Source organism: Hemibagrus wyckioides, linkage group LG21 (genome assembly GCF_019097595.1).
Source record: "Hemibagrus wyckioides isolate EC202008001 linkage group LG21, SWU_Hwy_1.0, whole genome shotgun sequence".
Taxonomy (NCBI): Eukaryota; Metazoa; Chordata; class Actinopteri; order Siluriformes; family Bagridae; genus Hemibagrus; species Hemibagrus wyckioides.
This window is the reverse complement of record NC_080730.1, coordinates 4,197,767-4,223,840: the sequence shown is the minus strand read 5'-3', so window position 1 is coordinate 4,223,840 and position 26,074 is coordinate 4,197,767. Positions and strand designations below refer to the sequence as shown.

The window sequence follows — 26,074 nt, the reverse complement described above, 5'->3', positions numbered from 1 at the left end:
CATGTGCTGCTCCTCTTCTTCTGAACCCTGACACACACACACACAAACACACACACACACACACACACACTTACTGTATCAATATATCTCACAAAAACTACACAGTTAGGTATATATGCATAGAATATTCCAGAATATATGCTTTTGCATAGGTGCAACAGTTTGTACACCCTTAGTGCAAAATAGATTAAGCATGGTTCAGATATGTTCTCTTTTTTAATCACAATTAACATCAACTATCAAATAGTTTAAGATAAAATATTTATAAATATTTATTCTTTGACACTCCTTAGAAAAATACACCCAAGCCCAGAATGCACACAAGACACAACACACACACACGAGAAAATATATAAACATCCTTTGTAGGAATCTAATATTAAATATTTTTATATATGATAGAAAAATCTAATTTAAATATTCCCTTCTGCCAACAGTATGCCTTTTTATCTGGTTCTGACCTTCTTCATATCCTCTGACCAGCTTCGGTTATAATACTTCGGTTATAATATTTCTGTTATAATACTGTTATAAACCCTGGCTTCTTCACTGCTTCTGGTCAAGAGCAATTTTTTTTCTTCTTCTTTGGGTTTTTATTGTTTAGGATTGTTGTCCTGTTACACAAAATACTTAATTTTTTTTCGTAACATTTTAGAACAGAGGCACAATTTCATTTTTATCCAATCAGGAAATATATATCCTGATTTTCCACATATGTGTAAGAACACATGCTTTCCTTCAAACCTGAGTGCAGTTCAGGGAAGCAGTGGTCTTTTATATACCAATTCACCTAGATGTTAGCAGCAGATCCTTTAAGTCCTGTAAGTTGCGAAATGGAGCCCATGAAGGACTTACAAGACTTAAAGGATACTTTTGATAGATACTGACCACTGCAGACCGGGAACACCCCACAAGAGCTGCAGTTTTGGAGATGCTCTGATCCAGTGGTCTAGCCCTCACAATTTGGTCCTTTGTCAAACTCGCTCAAATCCTTACGCTTGTCCATTTTTCCTGCTTCTAACACATCAACTTTGAGGACAAAATGTTCACTTGCTGCCTAATATATCCCACCCACTAACAGGTGCCATTATGAGGAGATTAACAATGTTATTCGCTTCTACTGTCAGTGGTCATAATCTTATGCCTGACTGGTGTACACATGCATTTTGTGTCATGAACACGCCGAACTCCTTGTTCATTTTGCCTTTCTTTAACCATAATGTCGAAGCACAGGCACTTACTTTTCAATAATACAATTCTTTTATCCAAAGGAGAAAAAAAATCCATTTCACCCAAGGCCTTACGCCTCCTTGCGTTGACATGGAGTCTCAGAGAAAGGCAGAAATGGCACGTCTGTAATTCCAAGTGTCAAACTTCTGACAGCTTCATCACAACTTCTGGCATGAAATCGCCCAGAAAACAGAGACCTCTCTAACTGCCTGGTTCCTGACACCTTCGACAGAAGGTTTTTTTTTTCCTCCTCACGCACACACACACACACACACACACACACACGTTCTCTGTGATATGACGGGAATAATGACAGCATCCTGAACTGATATACAGACGAAGCCATCGTGGTCACGTGCACTAACAAAGCAAAGGCTGAAAGCTTTGACACGGAGGTCTGAAGGAGGTTCAGGGGGTGTGTATTAAACACATGCTAATGGATTTTAATTAGAGGTGACTTTTAACGTTGAGTGACACTCAAAGAAAACAAAAAGGACGACCGCCGGGGTCAGGAGAGTGAGGCTGATTCTAGGAGCTTTACGTTTTCGGCTCTTTTAAAGTCGACACCGCTTCTAATTAGGATGGAAGGCGAGCGTGAGTTAAATCTGGCCTGATTTCATTAGCATGACTTTACCCTGGCACAGAGCACAATAAAATGGTGTCACAGGCAGTGGGATTTGACATAAAGATGGTCATTGCAGATTAGGGCTGGAATTAAAAAAAAAAAATCTTTCTCATTACCACTCCACAAGTACAAGGCTGGTTTTATGCATTTTGTACGATTTTTAAATGTGCTTATGGCCAAAAATTTGTGGACACCTAGCGATCTCACTCAGATGTCCTTGTTGCACGGTTTAGTTCCTTTTTGCTATTATAATGAGCTATACTCATCTCTTCTGGGAAGGATTTCCACTAGCGTGGCTGTGATCCTTCAACTACAACACCTTTAGTGAGATCAGACACTGTTTGGTTAAGAACTACATATGGATATGATACTCAACTGTCCATAAACCTTTGATCATACAGTATATTCACTATCACTAAAGCCTTGCATGATGGACATACACCGCTAAGGCATAACATTATGATTGTGTTGGTCCCCCTTTTGCTGCCCTGACCAGTCAAGCATGGACTTCACTAGATCCCTGAAGGTGTGCTGTGGTATCTGGCACCAAGATGTTAGCAGCAGATCTTTTAAGTCCTGTAAGTTACAGGACTTGAAGGACTTACAGGACTGAAAGGATACTTTTGATAGATACTGACCACTGCAGACCGGGAACACCCCACAAGAGCTGCAGTTTTGGAGATGCTCTGATCCAGTGGTCTACCCATCACAATTTGGCCCTTCGTCAAACTCGCTCAAATCCTTACGCTTGTCCATTTTTCCTGCTTCTAACACATCAACTTTGAGGACAAAATGTTCACTTGCTGCCTAATATATCCCACCCACTAACAGGTGCCATGCTTTCGGGTCGCAGCAATAAGGCAATAATTCCTGAACGTATTCCAGAAAATCATGATTAAATGGTACTGGATTCTGGATTGTAGCCTGAGATTTAACAGCATCTCACAGCATCAGCTCTTGCTTAGATTTTCTCCTGATATTAAACATGAAAAAAATAGCATAGGACACTACAAGACATTTCTACGATTCATGATATGAAGCAATATATATATATATAGATTTCCTATCAAACTAGCAGCAGTTTAAAAATAAAACCTTAAAAAGTGTATTCTATGATGCTTTAATTTTTTACAAAATGTGAAAATGTATAGTTTACGAAATGTAAAATGTGAAGGGAAAAATAAGATTCTGTAAAAAAACCCCCCAAAAAAACAAAATAAAACCAAGCAAAACAACAACAAAAGAAACCCAAAAAGTAGCAGAAAAATTAAATTTCACAACATAAAATTCATGTTGTTATTTCTACAAAATGTTAAAATGTAAAATGTGAAAGGAATAAATATAATTCTGTAAAAAAACAAAACAAACAAACAAAAAAAACCCAACACCACCAACAATAAAAAAAAACCCAAATAACAAATATAGAATATATAAAAAAAATACAAATATAGAAAATTTCACAACAAAATATTCATGCTTTTATTTCTACAAAATGTTAAAATATAAAATGTGAAATAGGAATATAAGATTCTGTAAAAACAAAACAAAACAACAATAACAATAACAAAAAAACACCAAATATTAAATATAGACAATCAGAGAATAGCAGAAATTTGAAATTTCATGACAACTGGTCAAAGTAGCTCAGAAAATGACATTATTTATCACACCATAGCTACACTATTTTTAGTCTCAAAACTTAATGTACCAAAAATAAGGAACTTAAATTAATAAAAAACCCACAATATTCTTTCTGAATTGAACTTAAAGACAGTTGCTGTATTTTAAAATGCCCACTATAACAGTATTATGTTATAACAGCGTGTTGAGTATCAACACACACACACACACACACACTCAGTTGCATGAGGTAACGAGAAACTCACGGTGAGATCCAGCAGTTCATTGAGACGGCCGTTGCGTTTGCTCTGCAAGTAAGCGTTGGAGCTGCCCTTCTTGGCTATTCTTATCCGGGCCAGACGGGTTTTCTGTGTGGGCAGAAAAGTCCGGTGTCAGACAGCCAGTGGGAAGAGTAATGAATTGTCGTCTGTGCCCCAGTCCACCATCTCACCCATGAATCACACCGCAGACAAACATTAACCCGAGGCGAATTCCTGAGCCACGGGTTCAGCTGCTGTTTTTCAATTATGCGCATTATGTAATTACGCTCAGCATTCACACTGGACATCACTTTATTTATGAACTTGGACCTTTAACGATTGATGTTATCACCGTTTAGAGGCATCACTGGCAAATAATAACAATATGTACTCATGGCAGGGAAAAAAAAGTTTTATTTTAACCTCTTTACTTTCCACAGTTTGATTTTTAAAGCTAAAGAAGAGCGTGCTCCTGTCGTGTCTCTTCGAAACAGAAGCAGAAAATCTGCCATGGCTCTAAGTCATTTGTTTCTTATGGAAAAACACACTCTTTTCACCTATTTATATGTTTTGGACATTATGTAACACGTGATCATGTTAAAGCGAAAGTGTATTTAATGCCATGAAACTGCTCTCATGTAAACTGAGGGCAAAAAGCCTTTATTATCACATCACATACACTATATTGTCAAAAGTTTTGGGACACCCCTCCAAATCATAAAAATTCAGGTGTTGTTATTCAGGGGTCGGGCTCAGCCCCTTAGGCTCTCAGTCTCTGCTCTAATCCATCCCAAAGGTGTTCTATGGGGTTGAGGTCAGGACTCTGTGCAGGCCAGTCAAGTTCCTCCACACCAAACTCACTCATCCATGTCTTTATGGACCTTGCTTTGTGCACTGGTGCGCAGTCATGTTGGAACAGGAAGGGGTCATCCCCAAACTGTTCCCACAAAGTTGGGAGCATGAAATTGTCCAAAATGTCTTGGTATGAAGCTGAAGCATTAAGAGTTCCTTTCACTGGAACTAAGGGGCCGAGCCCAACCCCTGAAAAACAACACCTGAATTCAATGATTTGGAGGGGTGTCCCAAAACAATATAGCGTACATTACAGCCCAGTAGAATACTTTTCTTCACATATCCCAGCTGAGGAAATTCAGGTCAGAGCTCAGGAGCAGCTATGATATAGCACCACTGGAGCAGAGAGGGTTAAGGGCCTTTTTTAAGGGCCCAAAGTGGAGCTTGGTGGTGCTGGGGCTTGAACCCTCATCCGAGCATTAAGCACTTGAGCCATCACGGCCACTATGATGAAACAACTCGGCTTACATGTGGAAAAAATAAATAATGTGGAAAACAAATCAAACGGGAAATTGAATTGATGACATTTAATTAAAAGTACTAAAAGTACAATTAAAAGTGATCGAGAATCCATTTTATTCACGTTTATTACACACACAACTGTGTTTTGATGCACAGATGATCCTAATGGTTGCTAATAACGTTTGGATCTGATGAAGTTTACAACTCAGGCTTACTGGTGTTTGTATTTGTCTCAGTTTATATCTTTCACATGCAAAGTCTGACAAGCATAAATTCTGTCTTCGTCATTTAGTGCGACTAAACTTAAGCCTCAATCTCAGCTAGTCCTTGTCTTGTATTTGCCATGGCCTTGACGTGTTGAGTACGTGTCAGGGAAGTGCTGCGTGTCCTCAATGTAATGACCTGACACGGCTGTACCTGATTGGTTGCATGAATCTTGAGAAAGATTTCAGTCATTTCCAACCCCTGCAGTTAGTTTTGGTTCCAGCAGATAGGACGATGTGGATGAGAGTTTATTTATTCATTTATTTTTCTCCAAAAGTTGTAAGAAGAGCCCTTTTGGTCCATTTATTCCAGTCTCCCCTTGCTACTCATACGTCCATCACCGCTGTTATTACACTCTAATGTAAGGTGAAAAGGTTCCATTTGACTTTTGTCTCATTGTTAGAAAAAAAAAACCTGACTCCAGGTCTATTACAAAACAGCTTTGAGATTCGAGCATCCGGGAGCCGTAATGAAAAGAGACGATTTGAAATTGATGAGAAAGTAGGAGAGAGATAAGCCGTTGAGTGCTTTTCTCGCGTTCAAGGTGAGAATCGTGTCTTAAAACCGCATGTCACACACCTTGGCAGCTGCTAAGACGCGAGTTCCCCCGAGACACGTGAAGAGCTCGAGTACAGTTCGATTCCAATCCGAAAGAAAAGAAAAGAGGAAAGGAAACAAACTGTGGATGGAAATAAATCATAGGAAGCGCTGTCATTTGAAACCGTCATAATAATCAATGCTTTAAAAGTAAGTAGTGAACATTGTGCAGTTGTTCCTTTGTATTCAAGGAACAACAGCTGCAGGAAATATGCCATCGAGTCCACACCCAAAACCGGTCATTAAAAATGGATGATTTCATGCTATTATTCAGACCCCGGGTCTAACCGTACGACTCTGGCTCTAGGTTATACACACACGACTGATTGCCCCAACACACTGGAGACCAAACACGCAAATGAGATCGAATTTAGTCGTGTATTTTTATGGGACATATCAACAGTAGCAAATTTATAACTGCTGCAAATTTCTGTAGAAAAAAAATGCTGTAAAGATGTCAGAAGGTCAGTTTCTGAGGTTTTAACGCCAATAAATTCATCCTTGTTTCATTTAATTCTAATTTAGTCTGGGTTACTGATCAGAAGGTCACAGGGTCGAGCCTGTTGAGCAAAGTCCTAAACCCTAGAGGCACCTTAAAATGCCTGACCCTTGAGTCTGACCACAACCTTCTTTCCTTTCAAGCTGGGATTTATATAATGTATATGTAAAAAAAATTAAGAGCCTCCTGGTGGTCCAGTGACAGGATCCCGCTCTCTTATTGTCGTGGCCCGAGTTCGATTCCTGAAGAGTTAACTCTCAGTGTTGGTCCCAAGCCCGGATTAATTGGGAGGGTTGGGTCAGTAAGGGCATTGGGTGTAAAACCTGTGCCAAATTGAAACACGTGGACCAAATGATCCGCTGTGGCGACCCCAAACAGGGAGCAGCCGAAAAAACATCCATCCATCTTCTATACCCGCTTTATTCCTAAAAAGGGTCACAGGGATCTGCTGGAGCCTATCCCAGCACACATTGGGTGAAAGGCAGGGGTACACCCTGGACAGGTCAGCAGTCCATCACAGGGCCACACATATAGACAGACAACCACACACACGGGCAATTTAGAATTACCAATCAACCTAATGTACATGTTTTTGGACCCACACAGGCACAGGGTGAACATGCAAAGTCCACACAGAAAGGTCCCTGTCTGTTTGAACCTGGGATTCAAACCCGGACCTTCATGCTATGAGGCAACGGTGCTAACCACTAAGCCACCGCGCTGCCCTACAACAACATATGTAAAAAAATTAAAATAAAGGCTGCTTAACGTCTCGCAATGAATATTCATCAAGCTTCCCATAATTCTCAAAAATAAAGCAATTTTCATACAACATATAAATAAAAGGAAAAATATTTGCGTCCTCCCACAATGTAAAGGTTTAAGAAAGGTTGAGAAACATCCAAGTGAGTTAGGAGTTGATAAAACGACTGCAGTGAGATGCAGAGCGACGGAGAAATGTTTAGGAGGATTAGATGATAATAAGTCGGTTTAGCAATACAATTAAGATAGAAATGATACAAGCGCTCTCGGTACAGCTTCCAGCCGACCTGACGCCATCAAAAAGCAAGCGGGACGGATCAGTTCATCTCATCTGCACAGTTATTTTCTCTTTTCCCTAGCATTTATCAGGAAACTTTCATGCATACAGCCAGGGGTTCGTTGAAGTAAATTAAAAACTGGGTGAAAATGAGTAAGTGGGTTTGGAGTGAAAAATGTACACTGTGCTGAATGCCTTATAAAATAAAATAAAATAAAATAAAATAAAATAAAAATATATTTTTTTAAATTATACTGCTTTTATTATACTATAATAAACATCTATATATATATTTTTTTTTATCATAATACATGACAAGAACATCACCATGAAATGAAAGCAGGCAAGAAAAGAGAGAGAAAAGACCAATTTGTTTACAAGAAATTCAAAAAGTACAACCTATACTCCACCTACAGTATATAAAAAAAATAAAAATTAAAAAAATTAAAATAAAACTATTTTAGAATCTATTTTAGAATTTTTAGTCATTCCTGAATCCTGATTAAAAGTGGAGCCAGCCCCAAACCTGTGCTTCAGTAAAAAAGTAATAAGCAGCAAAACATAAATGTAAATTTATGGAAATAAATGAAATTAAGTGGTTGTGCTTCTTCAGACTTTTTTCCACATAGATGAATTTCATTGGATACTTAAATCTTGACCAGTAAATAAAATGCAAATAAAGTGCACCTTAAGTTCAGACTACAGTCATTGACTAACTGAGAGAAGAAGGATTTTGTAGCAAAAAATGTAAGATGTAATAAGTATTCTCAACCCCGTAGATAATACTCAATTCCACCAGCACCTAAGTGCGTCCAGGATGACAAAAACTTTTTCCCTCCAACTGAGGCCAATGTCATTTTTTTTCCATAATTACTAAGCCGTGCCACTTCTCCACATCCCGGTCCTCTCCAAGTGGCCTCTGAAATACCTCTGTGTCCTTGTTGTCACGCTTTGTTTGCTGTCGCACATATCCCTCTGGCCTTGTCCTGCCCTCTTCCTGCCCTGCCTCTCTCTTATAGATGCACTTGACTTTGCTCCAACATTGACGACGGCCCATTTACGGCAACCTTCCGCGCCCACAATCAACCTCCTCATTGGTCCAGCAAATTGGCTCTGAGATTTGTGATTTGTGCAGCGATAAAGAAAAAAATGGCAGTCACCACATAAGAGTACTCAGACTGTAATTTAGTGTACTCTCAAAAAATATAAAACCGGAAAGAGGTAAGAGGGATAAGGTGTCTGTTTCTAGCGATCGGACAGACAGATGTGACCCTGATTGAGAGCAGGTATGAGAAAGAGAAAGAGAGAGAGAGAGAGAGAGAGAGAGAGAGAGAGAGAAGAGATCTGGGAAATTTGTACAGATATGGTACCTGGATTAGAGGCTCAGGTATCTTCTAATACATATCTACAACAGCTTTCACTTACTCAAATATAATAAAAGATGATGGAAATGATAAAGGAATAAAATGGCAGTTGCCATATAAGAGTTCTCAGACTGTAATTTAGTCTACTCTTGTAAAATATAAACAGGAAAGAGGTAAGATGAGGTCTGTTCCTGGTGATCAGACAGACAAATGTGACCATGAATGAGGGCAGGTATGAGAAAGAAAGAAAGAGAGAGAGAGAGAGAGAGAGAGAGAGAGAGAACCAAAGAGGATATAGAATATTTAGGTGCAGCAAATCAGGTAGCTTAATTCTGCAACTCCTTTGCCTCGTCTACAGATATGGTACCTGGACTTGACTATGTTTAAAGCCGAATAGAGGCCCAGATATCTTTTAACACGTATCTTCAAAAGAGAGAGAGAGAGGTGTGGGAAATTTACTTGCTGCAAATCAGGTAGCTTCATTCTACATTGTCATTGTCTCAAAATATTACCAGAAACTAGGACTATACATGAATAAGCAATCTTGAAACACCTTTATGAAATCCTGTGATCATCTAAAACTTAAAAACAAAAAGTCAATGATGAGGGAAGGACTGTTTATAGCTGCTTATAATGTAATGTATATGAGAACGAGAACGAGAAACAAAATTGTCCAAAATGTCTTGGTATGAACCTGAAGCATTAAGAGTTCCTTTCACTGGAACTAAAGGGCCGAGCCCAACCCCTGAAAAACAACACCTGAATTCAATGGTTTGGAGGGGTGTCCCAAAACTTTTGGCAATATAGTGTATTTAAGTTGATTGTTTTATTATCTGTAACAGATAATACTGCCAAGTATTTTATGCCTTTTTTTATTGTATTATGCAAAAATGGTGAATTTGTCAAAGATCGGTGCTGTTAAACTGCTGGGGTTTTTTTTTATCAGGCTTATGCACCGGCATGGCTGTCCTTTAACTGGCAGGTGTGAAGGGTACACTAAATGACTTCACTCTCCAAATTGCCAACAAGGGCTTGTCGACTGGAGCTATTTGTGGCAAAAGAGCACTATTAAGGGCAAACGTCTCCCAAAACAAACTCTCCGACCCTCTTGCTCTCTTTTTCTTTCCTCTCTATGAATCTGTCTTGCTCTTTCACTATCTCTCTCTCTCCCTCTCTCCCTGCTTGCATGCCCGCTTTCATGTGCCAGCTCTGAAAGGTCAGCTGCGCTGTCTCTGGACTTGAGAGCATTTGCTGTTATTTAAGCATAAGGAGAGCAGGTTGAGCGTCCACTGGGGGTTGCATTGCAGTCCGCTGGGACAACTGAGCCGTATCAAGCTTATAAATAAATGAAAAAAATAAAAAAAATACACACGCTTACTGGCAATCGCTTACCATTTCAGCACTATTCACACTCCCGGGATTTGGGTTTTTTTATTTGACTGAGTTTCTCGTTGAAATAATTAGATTTTGCAAGAGGCGTAACAAAATGTTCAATAAAGCAAACAATCCAACCTCAAGCTAATGCAAATTGCTGCATTAGATCGCCTTTATTTCTGTGCAGCTTTGGGGAATATGGCATACAGAGCATGTTAAATTGAAGGAGTTAAATAAATTTGGGAGGGAAAAAAACTCAACTTTAGTATACTTTAAGCTGATATGTTTTGATTAAACTATATTAGAAGCATTTTTTATATGGATATCAAAAAAAGAGTTGGAATACAAACTGTTCTTATATACTGCTGGGTAACAAAATAAAGGAAAACTCAGTTGTTAGTAAGATTTTAGGCCACCATGAGCCACCAGAACAGCTTTAATACACCATTTAGTAAATCTCTGAAACTGTACCAAAGCAATGAACACCATTTTTTCTTCTTATGATATAATGATCTGCAAAACCTATTTAATTGGGTCAGGATTTGGTGAGTGTACAGGACATATATTTGACTTTGACATCCAAATTATTCAGTCAAATACAATGGCCTGTGAACAACACCAACGTATTTCTATCCTGATGGGCGTGTTCTCCCGTTAGATGACCACGCCCATCAGGATAGAAATACGTTGGTGTTGTTTCCATTAATTTGTCATCTTTCAGAATGTCCTCTGAATGGGCAAAACGACAGTAAACAGTCCTGAGTATCGCTAGTGTTCTTCTAGTCTCTTGAGCCAGACTTCTAGCTTTCACTAGAGATTTTAGCACAGTTCATTACTAAACTTATCCAAGAACCACCTGTTTTCACCAGACGAGCCAATTTTTTTTCTGACACTGTGGAGGAGACTGTTCTGACCATGTTCCAACAACAACAGATTCACACGCAACAACCTGGAAACAGTGTTTTACAATTTCTTAGCAAGGACCAGGTAATACCAAGGAAATGTTACAGAAAATGCTTCTAGGCTTTATAGTCAGCTACATTTTCTAAGAATCATATCACACTTCCATGTGTGTGCCTTTTCTTTTAGTCATTATTGAGATCTTGTGAAGTCTTTTCTTGATTAGTTCAATGCAAAGCACTTAAAATTGTGCTCTTCAAACTGGTAGATGTTGTTTTTGATAAAGAAGACTACAAAATATGGCCTAAAGTATGTAGACACCTGATTATCGCAATCATATCTGGTTGGGGCAGTGGTAGCTCAAGTGGTTAAGGCTCTGGGTTGTTGATCACTGCCAAGCTGCCACTTTTGGGCCCCTGAGCAAGGTCCTTAACCCTCTCTGCTCCAGGAGCACTGTATCACGGCTGATCCGATTTTGCCATAATGTATATGTGACAAAAATAAAGGGTAGAGTGGAAGGTTGGAGTGGAAGATCTCAAATGTCTTGCACAGATCTCTGAACCCCAACTGAACACCTTTTGGGATGAACTGGGTCACCTAATGAACCCCAGACCATCTGTCTGATCTCTCTAATGCTCTTGGAGCTGAATGATCACACTTCCCCAAAGCCACGATCCAACAACTAGGTCGAGATTTGGTTAGAACGTAGGACAAATTTTTGCCTTTTCTTTGACACCAAGCTATTCAGTCAGATCTCATGGCCTGTGAACAGGGGCAGGGTCATTTAAGCTGAGACCACACCCATCATGATAGAAAAACATTGGTGTTGTTTTCTTTAATTTGTCATCTTTTTAGAATATCTTATGGCTGTGCAGATGGATTTTATTACTCTATGCACATCACATTAAAGCAATAGTAAACAATCCTAAGTATCTGTTAGCTTATATATAGTTTTCTTCTAGTCTCTTGAGCCAGACTTTCAGCTTTCACTAGAGATTTCAGTACAGTTTATTACTAAACTTATCCAAGAACCGCCTGTTTTCACCAGATGAGCCAAAACCTTCCCAGAAGAGAGATGGGGATGCCTGTGATGGTCAGATGTTCACTTTTGGCTATACAGTGGAACCTCGAATTTACTTCATTCTGGAGGCGAGTTCTTAAGGAGCAAATATGTATTGAGCATTCCATGTCAAGGGTCCTCACAGGAAGTCATGCCACTAAGCTTGGGCTAAAAATTGAACAGACCACCCACGCCAGCAATCTGTCAACAAAAAAACGGCCGCTTATCTTTCCACCCAAACAAGTCTTGAATGGCTCCTGGACGTACGCGCAACTTAGCCGCCGTTGGTTTGGTTCGTTCCTATGCTGAAAATTCTTCGTATGTCGATGCTTAATGATAAAATTCTTAAGGGAGGGCATTCATATGCCGATTTTCCACTACATATATAGTATACCTATCAACTGAAAATTGCTAATTTGGTCAAATCATGATCCATTATAGGGACTTCTGATAGCTATAGGCACTTGTTACATAGTACAGCAATTACACAATGCTGAAATTCATGCAATTTTTTTGTTTAAAAAAAAAGCTCTAGATTAGTGAAGAAGCACATCTGTAAGATCTTAAATGAATGAAGGCCTCATTTGTGTCACCTGCTGAAAGCCTGATCAGTCCAACAGCCATTCATCAAACGAGGTCATCACTCATCAAATCTCTGCATTGCCATTAAGCTAATGAGCCTGTAAATGGATGTTCATTTGGTTTTATGTGTGTTTGTGTGTGTTTGTGTATGTATGTATGTAGGTGTGTTTGCGTGTGCTGGTCGATCCAAGGGCATGCCATGGTCCATTGTGCCAGCCAGCTGTGCAGTGCAGCGCATACCAGGTGTTAGTCACTCATCTGGGGCCAGTGTTGGGGCAGATAATGGTGCATCATACTGTCTCTTACACACACATAGACACACACTGGTCCGCCTTTGTCCCCCCGGTTAGTGTGGCAAAGCTCAGCAACTAGCTAAAGGTGTTCACCTGTACCTTCTGAGCACGCCGCTTGTCTGCTCTCTGGTTCTGGTGATAGATTCGGCTAAAGTTGGACACGATGACAGGCACAGGCAAGGCTATTACCAGAACCCCGCTCAGGGAGCAGATGGAGCCGAAAATCTTCCCGGCGATCGTCTTAGGCACCATGTCTCCGTAGCTGGAATAACAAAGAGAAAGAAATACAGAATCAGAAACTATACAAACATATATACATACATATGATGTAAATTATTCTAAAGCTGAATAGGTAAATAGATAGGTTGCCAATACTTATAGAGTTGGATAGAAGAGGAAGGAAGCAAAACAGACTTGGAAAAGATACATACATTCATACATACATAGGGTGCCAATAATTCTAGTGCTGGATAGATAGATAGATAGATAGATAGATAGATAGATAGATAGATAGATAGATAGATAGATAGATAGATAGATAGATAGATAGATAGACACACACATGCATACATGCATACATACATACATAAAGTGCCAATAATTCTAGCGTTGCATAGCTGGATAGATAGATAGATAGATAGATAGATAGATAGATAGATAGATAGATAGATAGATAGATAGATAGATAGATAGATAGATAGATAGATAGATAGATAGATAGATAGATAGATAGATAGATAGATAGATAGATAGAGGTTCTGGAGCTTGGATTATGAGTTTTTAGTGTAAATAAGGATTCTGCTCCAGCAGCTCAGCAGACTGTTCATTTTGTTGTCACCCTACACTGTGATAAGCTAATCCTGCACACCTATTATTGTAATTCAATTACACACATTCACACACAAGGCTTGGATGGCCTGGATGCAAACGACCACAGAGTCGACTTTATTTTGCTTGTTTTTCCAACTGATTAACATGCTAGGCTCTGACTGGGTAAATCTGGCTAGCTTTTTTTGAGATTGTTTAGCAGACAGTTATACAAAAAATACAAATTGTGTTTCTGTCCTTTTTTTTTTTTCACATTTAAAATGCAAAATTTTTTACATTCATTAATACCAACAAGGATGTGTCCTGTGACAAGAAATTGGCACGAAATTTTTTTATTTATTTTTATTTTTTTTAAATCCCTCTCGCTAGTTTGCTTCCTCTCCGCTTTCTTCACGCTGGCTGCACTAAAGTAATGGTACCTCTGCGAAAAGTTGTCTGAAATGCCAAATGTCCCTGATTATTTGCAAGAGAGAACACACAGATGTGACATGATTAATTATGGATTTGCCTCGGTGGCTTCACAGCTTCGCAAATAAAAATTACAAACAGCTTCCCTTTGAACCGAGCAATAAGTGCGTCGCTAACCTCGGGGCGAGTTCGCCGAGCGACGATAAGCGCAAGGAATCAATCAGTTGCCGCTCAGCTTGTCTTGCATGCTTAAGTTCTTGTGAAAACAGTGATAAAAGTAATGCAGGGTGGGAAAGTGGGAAAGATGCCATGACTTAATGAGATTTGTTCTTTTTTCTTCTTCTCTGTAATACTTCAGAATTTGTCACTATTCTGTTTCAATTAAACACTTGTACACGCTTGACTTGAGCACAAAAGTTCCACGGTAGTGAAGTCTTCTTCAGAGGCGTCTTTACTGTCTGTTCTTCTTTCTATTTTTCTTAATGTGGTCAGGGTGATAGAGTGAAAGGACAAACTGTATGCTAGAACTCAGACGTGTTTTCTACAAATTTCTTCACTCAATTTCACTTCATTTCAGAATATTTGGCTGTCAGATTGGTTTGGACATCCCTCTCGCTAGGTACGCACTGTATCTACAGCTCCTGCAGCAGATTATAACAAATACAAATTTTAGTTCCCAGAATATCAAATTCCACTAAAGTGTTTCGGGGTAGAGTGTTTTTGTATTTGGCTCCTAAACTTGGGAATAGCCTTCCTGACAGTGTTCGGAGCTCTAACACACTCTTTCATGTTTCAGTGTAGATTAAAGACATTTCTCTTCAGCCAGGCATACACATAATACCTAACCTTGTGCTTATGTAGCATATGAATCATATAGTGCTTGCTAATATGCTAATTTCTCTCCACTTGCTTCTCTTTTTCTACCCATCCCGAGGCATCTTGAGATGTACCAGCTCCGGTTGTGTTCCGCTTCGGACATTGCCCATGTGGACTTTGAGGACAAGCGCCTCCTAACACAACATAACATTCTACATATGCTGTATCTCCATCATTGAGCATTTGAAGGCTTCAGCATGGAGGAGTTGATGTTGAATCTATAATGTACTCAGATGTTGAGCTAATTCATGAGTTGCTCAGGAACTCCAACTGACTGTATATGACTGAAGAAAGGACATCATTATTAATAATCACACTCTCTGGTGTTTATAATGATTGATAACCACACTCTCTGGTGTCACCCAAATGAGGATGAGGTTCCCTTTTGAGTCTGGTTCGTCTCAAGGTTTCGCCCTCTTACCATCTAAGGGAGTTCCCTTTTGAGGGAACTCGAAGCTGCGTCATGGCTGACGCTATGGGAACGCTTCTATGTGGAAGTTGTGCTTGAAGATCTGTGTGAAATCTCGCCGATTTATTGGTTTGGGTAGGCCATGTGACGAAAAGCTTCGCACTACCAAGTATATAAACGGGCACCTACTTCACATTACTACAGCTTCTACTTGTCTGAATGAAGTGCCCGGGTGTGGCTAGCGATGCAGCGTCTCGTTCCCTTGTCAGGGAACTGGGTTACATACATAACCTGGTGTAATTTTTCCTTGCCACAGGCGCCCCAGGCTCGCTTATTAGGGATTAATACAATCTAATAAATTCTAATATAAGTCTAATAGGAATCTTGAACCTTTTGTCTAAAATTAATCTTAAACCTTTTGTTCTATATTTCTGTTATGTTATTCTGTCCTCAGTGTCCATTGTTAAAAGTGCTGTACAAATGAAACTGTTTTTGTATTTACATTTCGGGCATTTGGCAGATGCCCTTACCCTGAGCAACTTACATTTTTATCTCATTTTATACAACTGAGCAATTGAGGGTTAAGGGCCTTGCTCAAGGGCATTTTAAATGAAGTGCTTTAGATACTTACATTAGTTACCTCAAAATTTGTTTATTTTGGAACTTTCTATGTAGCTCTCTGTATCTACACCAAGATAAGGGGCCTATACGTCTATAGATAGATAGACAGATATAAAATAAATAAGTAGATGAGGGTGTGTTTTCTAAAAACAATAAAAAAATAAAGTGAAAACCTTTTTCACAGGTCTTCAAAATGCTTTTCTTGTCAGATGTGTTGTAAATATTAAACATAAAACCGATGTTACTGTGGAGAGAAGTCAAAAGTTAAAGAATCTTTCTTATTAACAATGATTAAATAAAAAAAAAAAAAACTACTTTCACTAGCAGGAAGGAGGTTCCGCAAATTTATACCTGCCCTTCAGTCATATTTAAATTCCACACACCCTCTGTTCATGAACTTTCAGGCTGCAAGAAATCAAAATTTAGGGGCTAAATCTTTCTAATTGCACTGTTACTTGGTTCATTCGAAATACCCAAGCCTTCCTAGAACCTGGATGAGATACACATCATCTAACACCTAGCACTAATCACAATCTAGACCGAGTACAGAATTAGATTTATTGATCATTTGTGGAGACTAAACCTGTTACTGCAAAACGTATAACCTTTAAGGAAAGTTCACTCAAGCTAGAGTGAAGAGCTGAAAAGCATCTCATAAAGCAACTCGTGTTTCCATTGGAGATTAATTGAAATACACTATATTGCCAAAAGTATTCGCTCACCTGCCTTGACTCGCATATGAACTTAAGTGACATCCCATTCCTAATCCATAGGGTTCAATATGACGTCGGTCCACCCTTTGCAGCTATAACAGCTTCAACTCTTCTGGGAAGGCTGTCCACAAGGTTTAGGAGTGTGTTTATGGGAATTTTTGACCATTCTTCCAGAAGCGCATTTGTGAGGTCACACACTGATGTTGGACGAGAAGGTCTGGCTCTCAGTCTCCGCTCTAATTCATCCCAAAGGTGTTCTATCGGGTTGAGGTCAGGACTCTGTGCAGGCCAGTCAAGTTCATCCACACCAGACTCTGTCATCCATGTCTTTATGGACCTTGCTTTGTGCACTGGTGCACAGTCATGTTGGAAGAGGAAGGGGCCAGCTCCGAACTGTTCCCACAAAGTTGGGAGCATGGAATTGTCCAAAATGTCTTGGTATGCTGAAGCATTCAGAGTTCCTTTCACTGGAACTAAGGGGCCAAGCCCAGCTCCTGAAAAACAACCCCACACCATAATCCCCCCTCCACCAAACTTTACACTTGGCACAATGCAGTCAGACAAGTACCGTTCTCCTGGCAACCGCCAAACCCAGACTCGTCCATCAGATTGCCAGATGGAGAAGCGCGATTCGTCACTCCAGAGAACATGTCTCCACTGCTCTAGAGTCCAGTGGCGGCGTGCTTTACACCACTGCATCCGACGCTTTGCATTGCACTTGGTGATGTATGGCTTGGATGCAGCTGCTCGGCCATGGAAACCCATTCCATGAAGCTCTCTGCGCACTGTTCTTGAGCTAATCTGAAGGCCACATGAAGTTTGGAGGTCTGTAGCGATTGACTCTGCAGAAAGTTGGCGACCTCTTCGCACTATGCGCCTCAGCATCCGCTGACCCCGCTCCGTCAGTTTACGTGGCCTACCACTTCGTGGCTGAGTTGCTGTCGTTCACAAACACTTCCATGTTCTTATAATACAGCTGACAGTTGACTATGGAATATTTAGGAGCGAGGAAATTTCACGACTGGATTTGTTGCACAGGTGGCATCCTATCACAGTTCCACGCTGGAATTCACTGAGCTCCTGAGAGCGACCCATTCTTTCACAAATGTTTGTAAAAACAGTCTGCATGCCTAGGTGCTTGATTTTATACACCTGTGGCCATGGAAGTAATTTGAACACCTGATTCTGATTATTTGGATGGGTGAGCGAATACTTTCGGCAATATAGTGTAAGTGAGTTGGTGAGAGTTTATTCCATTCTGAATATCAGCTCTGGGATTTGGCCATGAATATTATGAAAAGGAGATATAAAGGCGCCAGCTGGCCAATTTCCACCAGGTACATGCTAGCATTGGTGCATTTTTCCCCAGAACAATATGACTGTTGCATCGCAAGTCCTACTTTAGCGAAAGGAAAGATGGCATTGTGTCTCTTGGCAGAGTAAAATGACAAAATTTTCCGAAACAAATTTCAGTCTCTTCCAGTGTACAGTACTTCCACCAGTTTTGGCACATTGGAAATCCAAGAGCTTAAAATTGTTCGATATCAAAGCTGCCCCATTATAACAGTGTAGCAGCCAGGCATCTGGCGAACAGACAGCATCCCTCAGCTAGCACTGACTGGCATGGTATTAATGATGTCATCCCTTTGGCTCCTGTGTTTCTGACATATGGGCCTTTGCCAAGGAGAGGTGGAGATGGAAAGAAATGATCAGTCGGTGAAAAGGTTCTTCATTCTGCTGCAGCTTGTAATAAAAATTATATTAGAAAAGCTCTTTTTAGTCAGTTTTGTCAGCTCTTTTTTAGTCAGATTTGGATAGATAGATAGATAGATAGATAGATAGATAGATAGATAGATAGATAGATAGATAGATAGATAGATAGATAGATAGATAGATAGAGTGCCAATACGCTTAGTGTTGGATAGATAGATAGATAGATAGATAGATAGATAGATAGATAGATAGATAGATAGATAGATAGATAGATAGATAGATAGATAGATAGGGTGCCAATACGCTTAGTGTTGGATAGATAGATAGATAGATAGATAGATAGATAGATAGATAGATAGATAGATAGATAGATAGATAGATAGATAGATAGATAGGGTGCCAATATGCTTAGTGTTGGATAGATAGATAGATAGATAGATAGATAGATAGATAGATAGATAGATAGATAGATAGATAGATAGATAGATAGATAGATAGGGTGCCAATACGCTTAGTGTTGGATAGATAGATAGATAGATAGATAGATAGATAGATAGATAGATAGATAGATAGATAGATAGATAGATAGATAGATAGATAGATAGATAGATAGGGTGCCAATACGCTTAGTGTTGGATAGATAGATAGATAGATAGATAGATAGATAGATAGATAGATAGATAGATAGATAGATAGATAGATAGATAGATAGATAGGGTGCCAATATGCTTAGTGTTGGATAGATAGATAGATAGATAGATAGATAGATAGATAGATAGATAGATAGATAGATAGATAGATAGATAGATAGAGTGCCAATACCTATAGAGTTGGATAGATTGATCTAGCTCTAGAACTAGCACCATGATGGATTTACCAAACCCCCTCAAAAAAACCTAAACCAAATGTTTTGCCCTTGAAACAAACGATCAATGCACTTTGGGGAACGTGTTATTTCTGTAATCCATCCCCTACCCCCTACCCCCTGTTCCCTATACACTATATCTGGTAAATTTACATCCACCTCAGCTACAGAGATTAACATTAATCTCCACACAGCAGAACCACAGTATTAAAGTTGATCTGATTTACTGAAAAACAAACAAAAGCTTTACTTGCAAAATTTAATCTTGTTAGTCATAACTTTAAAAACTACTTTTATAATTCGACTCCTAGATAAGCATCGCACAAGGTATGTGTTCCTTCACCAAAGTTGCAAGCTTGGAATTTTCTAGAACATCTGTATGTTGAAGCACTGAAGCTTCTCTTCACTGGAACTAAGAGGCTCAGACCAGTTCCAGCATGACAATGAAGACGTCTGCATAAAGCTCTCTCTTTGAGAAGGTCTGAGTGGAAGAACTGGAGCATCCTACACAGACTGACTCTGACTCAACCCCATTAAACACCGTGATGAACTGGAACACCAACTGCACCCAGGGCCTCCTCACCCCACATCAGTACCTGATCTCATTAACACACTTGTATCTGAAAGCACACAAATCCCCAAATCTAACAAAAAAGCCTTCCTCAGCCATGAACCGTGAGCATCAGCCTCCCTGCCCAGACATCTCAGTTAAAAGACAAAGCCAGAAAAACAGGAAATCAATTCTGAGGAAATGTCTTCATTCTCTTTTATCATCTCATCCCTGCGCTTGCTTTTGTCTTCATTAGAAGCAGCTCTGCAATTACTTTTATAACAGGGGTGAACTCCTCTCCAGCGGCTTCTAGCCGATTGCTTATTGACAGACATCAAATGAAACGGAGCGGATCGGGCACGATGACGTCCAGTCGATGAGGAAACAAAAACAAAGCATTTATCTGAACGGCTGAGTGCTGAAGACGTTTAGAACGACAGGTCGCGAGTGCGCGAGGTGTACGCCGGAGAAGCCGAAGAACATTCGGATGCAATTTCTCCAGATAAGATGGGGTTATCTAATCATTTCACGACCGTGCCACCGACTACCTCTTCCACATCAGAGGTAATGACTTATGACTCATGTGGCAGATTTGCGCTCACTTTCCGAGAGATATATCGACCGTCGGCACAGAATTGCCGCAGAAGCTCGGATGTGGTCCAGGAGTTAAAGAGTCTGAACTTGCGACGAGCTCCACGAGCTGGCAAGAGGGGAATCTAATGAGAGAGGTGAAATCAAAGTGGAGCTATTCGTGGTGAGATGGAGTCGAGGGAGCTGGCTAATTTCTGCTTAGACCCTCAGGGGGTGAAGCAGATCTCAACTTCCTAGGCATGAAAAGTACAAGAGAGAGTGATGGCCTGAGCAAGCCATTTAGGACAGAAGAGCCCAGTTTGTAAAATCCCTTTAGTGCTTCAATGCTTATTTATATCGTTTTAGCATTGATGGCGCAAAAATTAGCTAACATTCAGCGTCACTGAGGTTCCTGTATACGTGAACATCCACCTCGAAGGCAAAGATTTATTAACACGGAGGCCGTAAGGACACAATAACACGAGAACGAACTGATGTTTAATGACTAAAATGAAAGGTATAGTGGGAGAATTACGAGCTTCATCACCCACCTTTATCTCTGTGAGTCTTTCTACGAGAAATTAAAACCGCAGTTAAGTGAAAATCATTAAGTCACCTTCTTCATTAACCGAACACCATCTTAAGCGTCTCTTAATAACTTTCATTTTTACTCCATTAAAACAGACATAAATGTCTAAAAACCCCACTTTTGCATTTCATTAAACATATTTTCATTGTATATTATATATTTTTATTTGACATATGCACCGCTACAGAAGTTTTTTTGACCCCTCCGGAGTTTCTAATGCTTTATTAGAGTTTAATCATTATTATAGCTGCTGATAAATAAGGAACACTAGATTTTTCTTTCAACGCATTAACTGCTCACGCTGAGATCCTAATGTGACTCTAAATGTGTGTTTAATGAAATTAATTAAGCACCAGGCAGATAAAACCGTTAAACCTGTAGATAAAACCGTTAAACCTGTAGATAAAAGACTCTGAGGTCTGAGCTTTAGTGTTAGTGCTGTAAAGCATAACCTATGTGGAGATACACGTGTCTAACTAAAGTGAAGTTTTTGGAAGGAATAGATAAAATTATACATATGGAAACATGCCCAGAACTTAAACATCAAACATCAGAATGAGGAAAAATTTGATCTCTGTGACTTTGACAGAAACTGTGTAGCTCCTGTTTTGTTTTATTGACCGACAGATACGGTATGATAACTCAAATAATCACTCTATACAACCATGTTGAGCAGAAAAGCATCACAACGAATGATAAATATTACAAAAGCAGAAGAGAAGAGCACGTGTCAGCCATCTGAGGTTACAGGCTCATACAGGCTCATTAAAATGCAATGATTTCAACAATCCAGTCTGACCTGTAGTGACCTTTCATGAGTATTTGCCCCCTTGAACTTTTCCACACACATACCGATCAGCCATTATATTCTGAGCAGTGAGAGGTGAAGTGAATAAGACTGATGATCTCCTCATCATGGCACCTGTTAGTGGGTGGGATATATTAGGCAGCAAGTCAACATTTTGTCCTCAAAGTTGATGTTAGAAGCAGGAAAAATGGACAAGCGTAAGGATTTGAGCTTTGAGTTTGACGAAGGGCCAAATTGTGATGGTTAGACCACTGGATCAGAGCATCTCCAAAACTGCAGCTCTTGTGGGGTGTTCCCGGTCTGCAGTGGTCAGTATCTATCAAAAGTGGTCCAAGGAAGGAACAGTGGTGAACCGGCGACAGGGTCATGGATGGTCAAGGCTCATTGATGCACGTGGGGAGCATGTGTGTGGTCTGATCTGACAGACGAGCTACTGTTGGTCAAATAGCTGAAGAAGTTAATGCTGGTTCTGAGAGAAAGGTGTCAGAATACACACTGCATGATGGGTCAGGGCTGTTTTGGCAGCAAAAGGGGGACCAACACAATATTAGACAGGTGGTCGTAATGTTATGCCTGATCGTTGTGTATATATATATATATATATATATATATATATATATATATATATATAATTTTTATTGTAACATTGTTCACAGCATTAGTATCTTAGAGAGATTGAGATTGATTTACTAAATAAATAAGGTAAAATAGAATAGATAGATAGATAGATAGATAGATAGATAGATAGATAGATAGATAGATAGATAGATAGATAGATAGATAGATAGATAGATAGATAGATAGATAGATAGATAGATAGATAGATAGATAGATAGATTTTTTATATTAACCAGAAAAGGCTTTTTGACCTTTCTCTTGTCAATTTCCATCCACAACCTTTTGTCTTTCCTTTGGCTGTAACACTGCACCAACTTTGGCAGAAGGACAAAACCGTGTGCTAAAAACCGCAATCATTGGGAAAAAAAAATAAAACAGCTTCAACAAGGCAGTGCTGAGTAGCCCCGGGCGTGACGCAACCTGTTCATATCGTCTGTTCGGATGCTCAAAGCCGTTTGGTTTCTAATAAAGAAAAAGCACAAGGTTGTGTACTGAGAGGGGTAAATAAAGCAGAGGACATGGAAAGGAGCTGGTCTGTATTACCGGCTCGGCTAATGAGCAGTGGGAGGATTATGAGCTCCGAGTCTCATTCAGCTTTACATCAGAGACTCATTCATCATTTACTTCAAAAAAGTACACAAGCAGGAAAACTCAATTACGGACTAATAGAAGTGTTGGTCTTTGACCAGAGACTGTATTTATTTTCAGTGCTAACTAACACCAGGTGATATTTATTATTCATGAATACATAATGAATCCTGGTAGAAAAAAATATATCACAGGGTTCTTGCAGGATATATTTCATGTCGTGCAATCAAAGTATATTTCCCATAAACCATATGTCACTGATTGATTCATTGATTCACTGATTCCTTCCTTCCTTTTTTCCTTCCTTCCTTCCTCCCTTCCTTCGTCTCCTGGATTAGTGCACTATTCAGAATCTAATCCAAAAAAACACTGGACATGAGCTGGGAAAACAGCAGTCCATTACAGGACCTCACACACCTTCACACACCAATTCACATCTAGGGGAAATTTTAGCAGTCTGTCCTGCTGCCCCCATGTTATTTTGGGAGGACGGAGAGAACTGGAGGAAACCCACCCAAACCTGTAGACTGACCGTAACATGAGCTCAGAGTCTTGGATCTGTGAGGTAGAGGTAGGAGTGGCTAATAAGATATGATGTCCTTATGACTAAAATATTATATCTTTATCATGCTATTGCTACCATAGAATTTTCTAAATAATAAAAAAGAAACAGATAATTAAAAACAATAAAAGCTAATAAATAAAATAAAACATAAAGCAAATATAGTCAAACAAAATATCTAATTGAAAAATGTACACTACATATATAAGCAATTTTTTGAATAGTTTGATGATTTTTATTTATTTATTTATTTTAAAATTTATTTTAAAATTTATTTTAAAATTTATTTTAGCTCAGACTCATGATGTACAGATGTTCAGACGCAGCTTGCCAGATAACGATTTATTTTCTATCACAAAGAATTTTATGTATACCAGTTGTCCAATAAACAAACAAACAAACAAACAAACAAACAAACAAACAAACAAACAAATAAATAACCCTGCATTATAATTCAACTTGACAACATGCTGTAGAATTTTTTATTAGAGTCCAGTTACAGATGAAACCTTTTGACTGGCCGGAATAGTGAATAGAGTCAATAAAGAATAGAGTCAATAAAGACTCAGCTTTATTCTGTATGTAAGAAATAAATAAAGTCTGAACAAAACCTTGGATTTCCCACAAGTTTGGAGTGATGTTGTCTGGGTGTAATAGCCGTGACGTTCTTTTAAAAATATGACTCACGTCTGAGGTTTTATGGATCATTTCTAACGTCTTCGAGGTGTAAATCAAGGTGCAGGGAATTGTGTAATAATCTGGAAGCCATTTTGCAACTCATCCAACTCAGGAAGGCCAAATCCTTGGATCACGATTCGTTCTACACGTGAAGGACCCCCCCCACCCCCCTTCCCAAAGACAGCGGTATAAAGAGGAAAAGTGCTGGAGGCTATATATCTACATTCATCTGGAACAATGGTTCAGGAACAAAGTCTTTTTTTCCACTTGGTGGAAAAAAAAACATTAAGCATTCAGCCACCATTTATCCTCCAGGCGAAGCTAAATTTCTAAACTTGAAAAGCAACTCTAGAAATAAAGCATTTTGGAACTTCCAAGCATCGGTGCAAAGCCGGCACACGAGTTAAAGGCTTTGTTCATGCGTTTATTGTGCAGATTCCACGTAGGAAAAGTTACTCAGGACGGCAAACTGGACTAAGGGTCACAAATGTGTGAACTCTAAAAGTGCCCAGATTATAAAATGTGATCATTTCAGAATTCTTCTGGCTTTAATGAGTTTAAATCTGTTTCTTGAGGTTTGTAATTGTAGTTTAATCGAATGCATTGTTCCTAATGGCTCCTAATAACATCTAATTTGATTCTGATGCTAATCATCAACTCATGAAAGAAAGTCCTACTGGGTTCTGGAGGTATTTCAGAGTAACTGGAGAAGCCGTAATGAGAAAGCGAGAGGAATCTGATGTAACTTATCACGCTGATTCTGATGGAAACCATTAGATCTTTCTGTAACATTCTTATCTTTCTCATCTGACACCTAGATGCATTTCCATCTATGGAATATTTGTCATGCTTAACAGGAAGTTACATCATCCAGATTTCCTGAAGATCCAAGATCAGTTTATCAGTGATGTTTTGAGAAATTAATTAAATTTGGAAAGAAAAACTGGTTTTTAAAAAATGGTAAACTACTTATGTCCTTAATTTTCATCCATCCATCCATCTATCCATTTTCTATACCCGCTTTATTCCTAATTAGGGTCACGGGGATCTGCTGGAGCCTATCCCAGCACACATTGCGCGAAAGGCAACCTGGACAGGTCACCAGTCCATTGCAGGGCTCCTTAATTTCCACATTTTGTTTATTTCACACAAAAAAATAACCCTATATAAGAGCAAAATGCAGCAAAAAAAATTCTTATAAAAATTTGAGATGTGGTGAACTGGGAAAAATATACTATAAGTTATTATACATTTTTTTTTGAATGATTAATTAGATGTTTAAAAGATTACATTTTTATATGTAGAGTTTGAAGAACTTTCTCTACGTAAAATAACAATAATATAAAAAATTATATAAAAGATACATATACATTTTAAAGTATAATAATATTATAAAATGTAATAAAAAAAATATATAATATATAATAATATTAATAATAACATATTCTATAAAACTTAACCTCGTATTTTCTTTTCATAAAGGTGAATAAAATCCAAATCAAACACACAAGTCAAACTCTTCCTCAGAGCTAAACCTCGCAGAGCCTGAAGTCGATAAGTAACCAATAAGGTCACATTGTGTACAAGCTAAAAAAACAAAACTTCAAGTAATTAAAAAGCACATTTAAGTAATAAATGAATGAATAATTATCGCATT

General features: G+C 39.0%; 1 protein-coding gene across 2 annotated transcripts in view; it reads right to left on the bottom strand.

Annotated features, from left to right (window-relative positions):
- LOC131342196 (potassium voltage-gated channel subfamily D member 3-like) overlaps window positions 1–26,074 on the bottom strand; it is a 110,425-nt gene that overhangs the window by 9,646 nt on the left and 74,705 nt on the right. Inside the window, exons 3-5 of one of the 2 annotated variants that reach the window (XM_058372873.1) lie at window positions 13,115–13,283; window positions 3,742–3,843; window positions 1–27 (exon numbers count right to left, since the gene is read on the bottom strand). The exon at window positions 1–27 is cut by the window's left edge and continues 66 nt beyond it. In XM_058372873.1, coding sequence (XP_058228856.1) covers window positions 1–27; window positions 3,742–3,843; window positions 13,115–13,283 — 298 coding nt within the window. The remainder of the gene's footprint in view (window positions 28–3,741; window positions 3,844–13,114; window positions 13,284–26,074) is intronic. The other variant, XM_058372874.1, reaches the window with a different exon arrangement.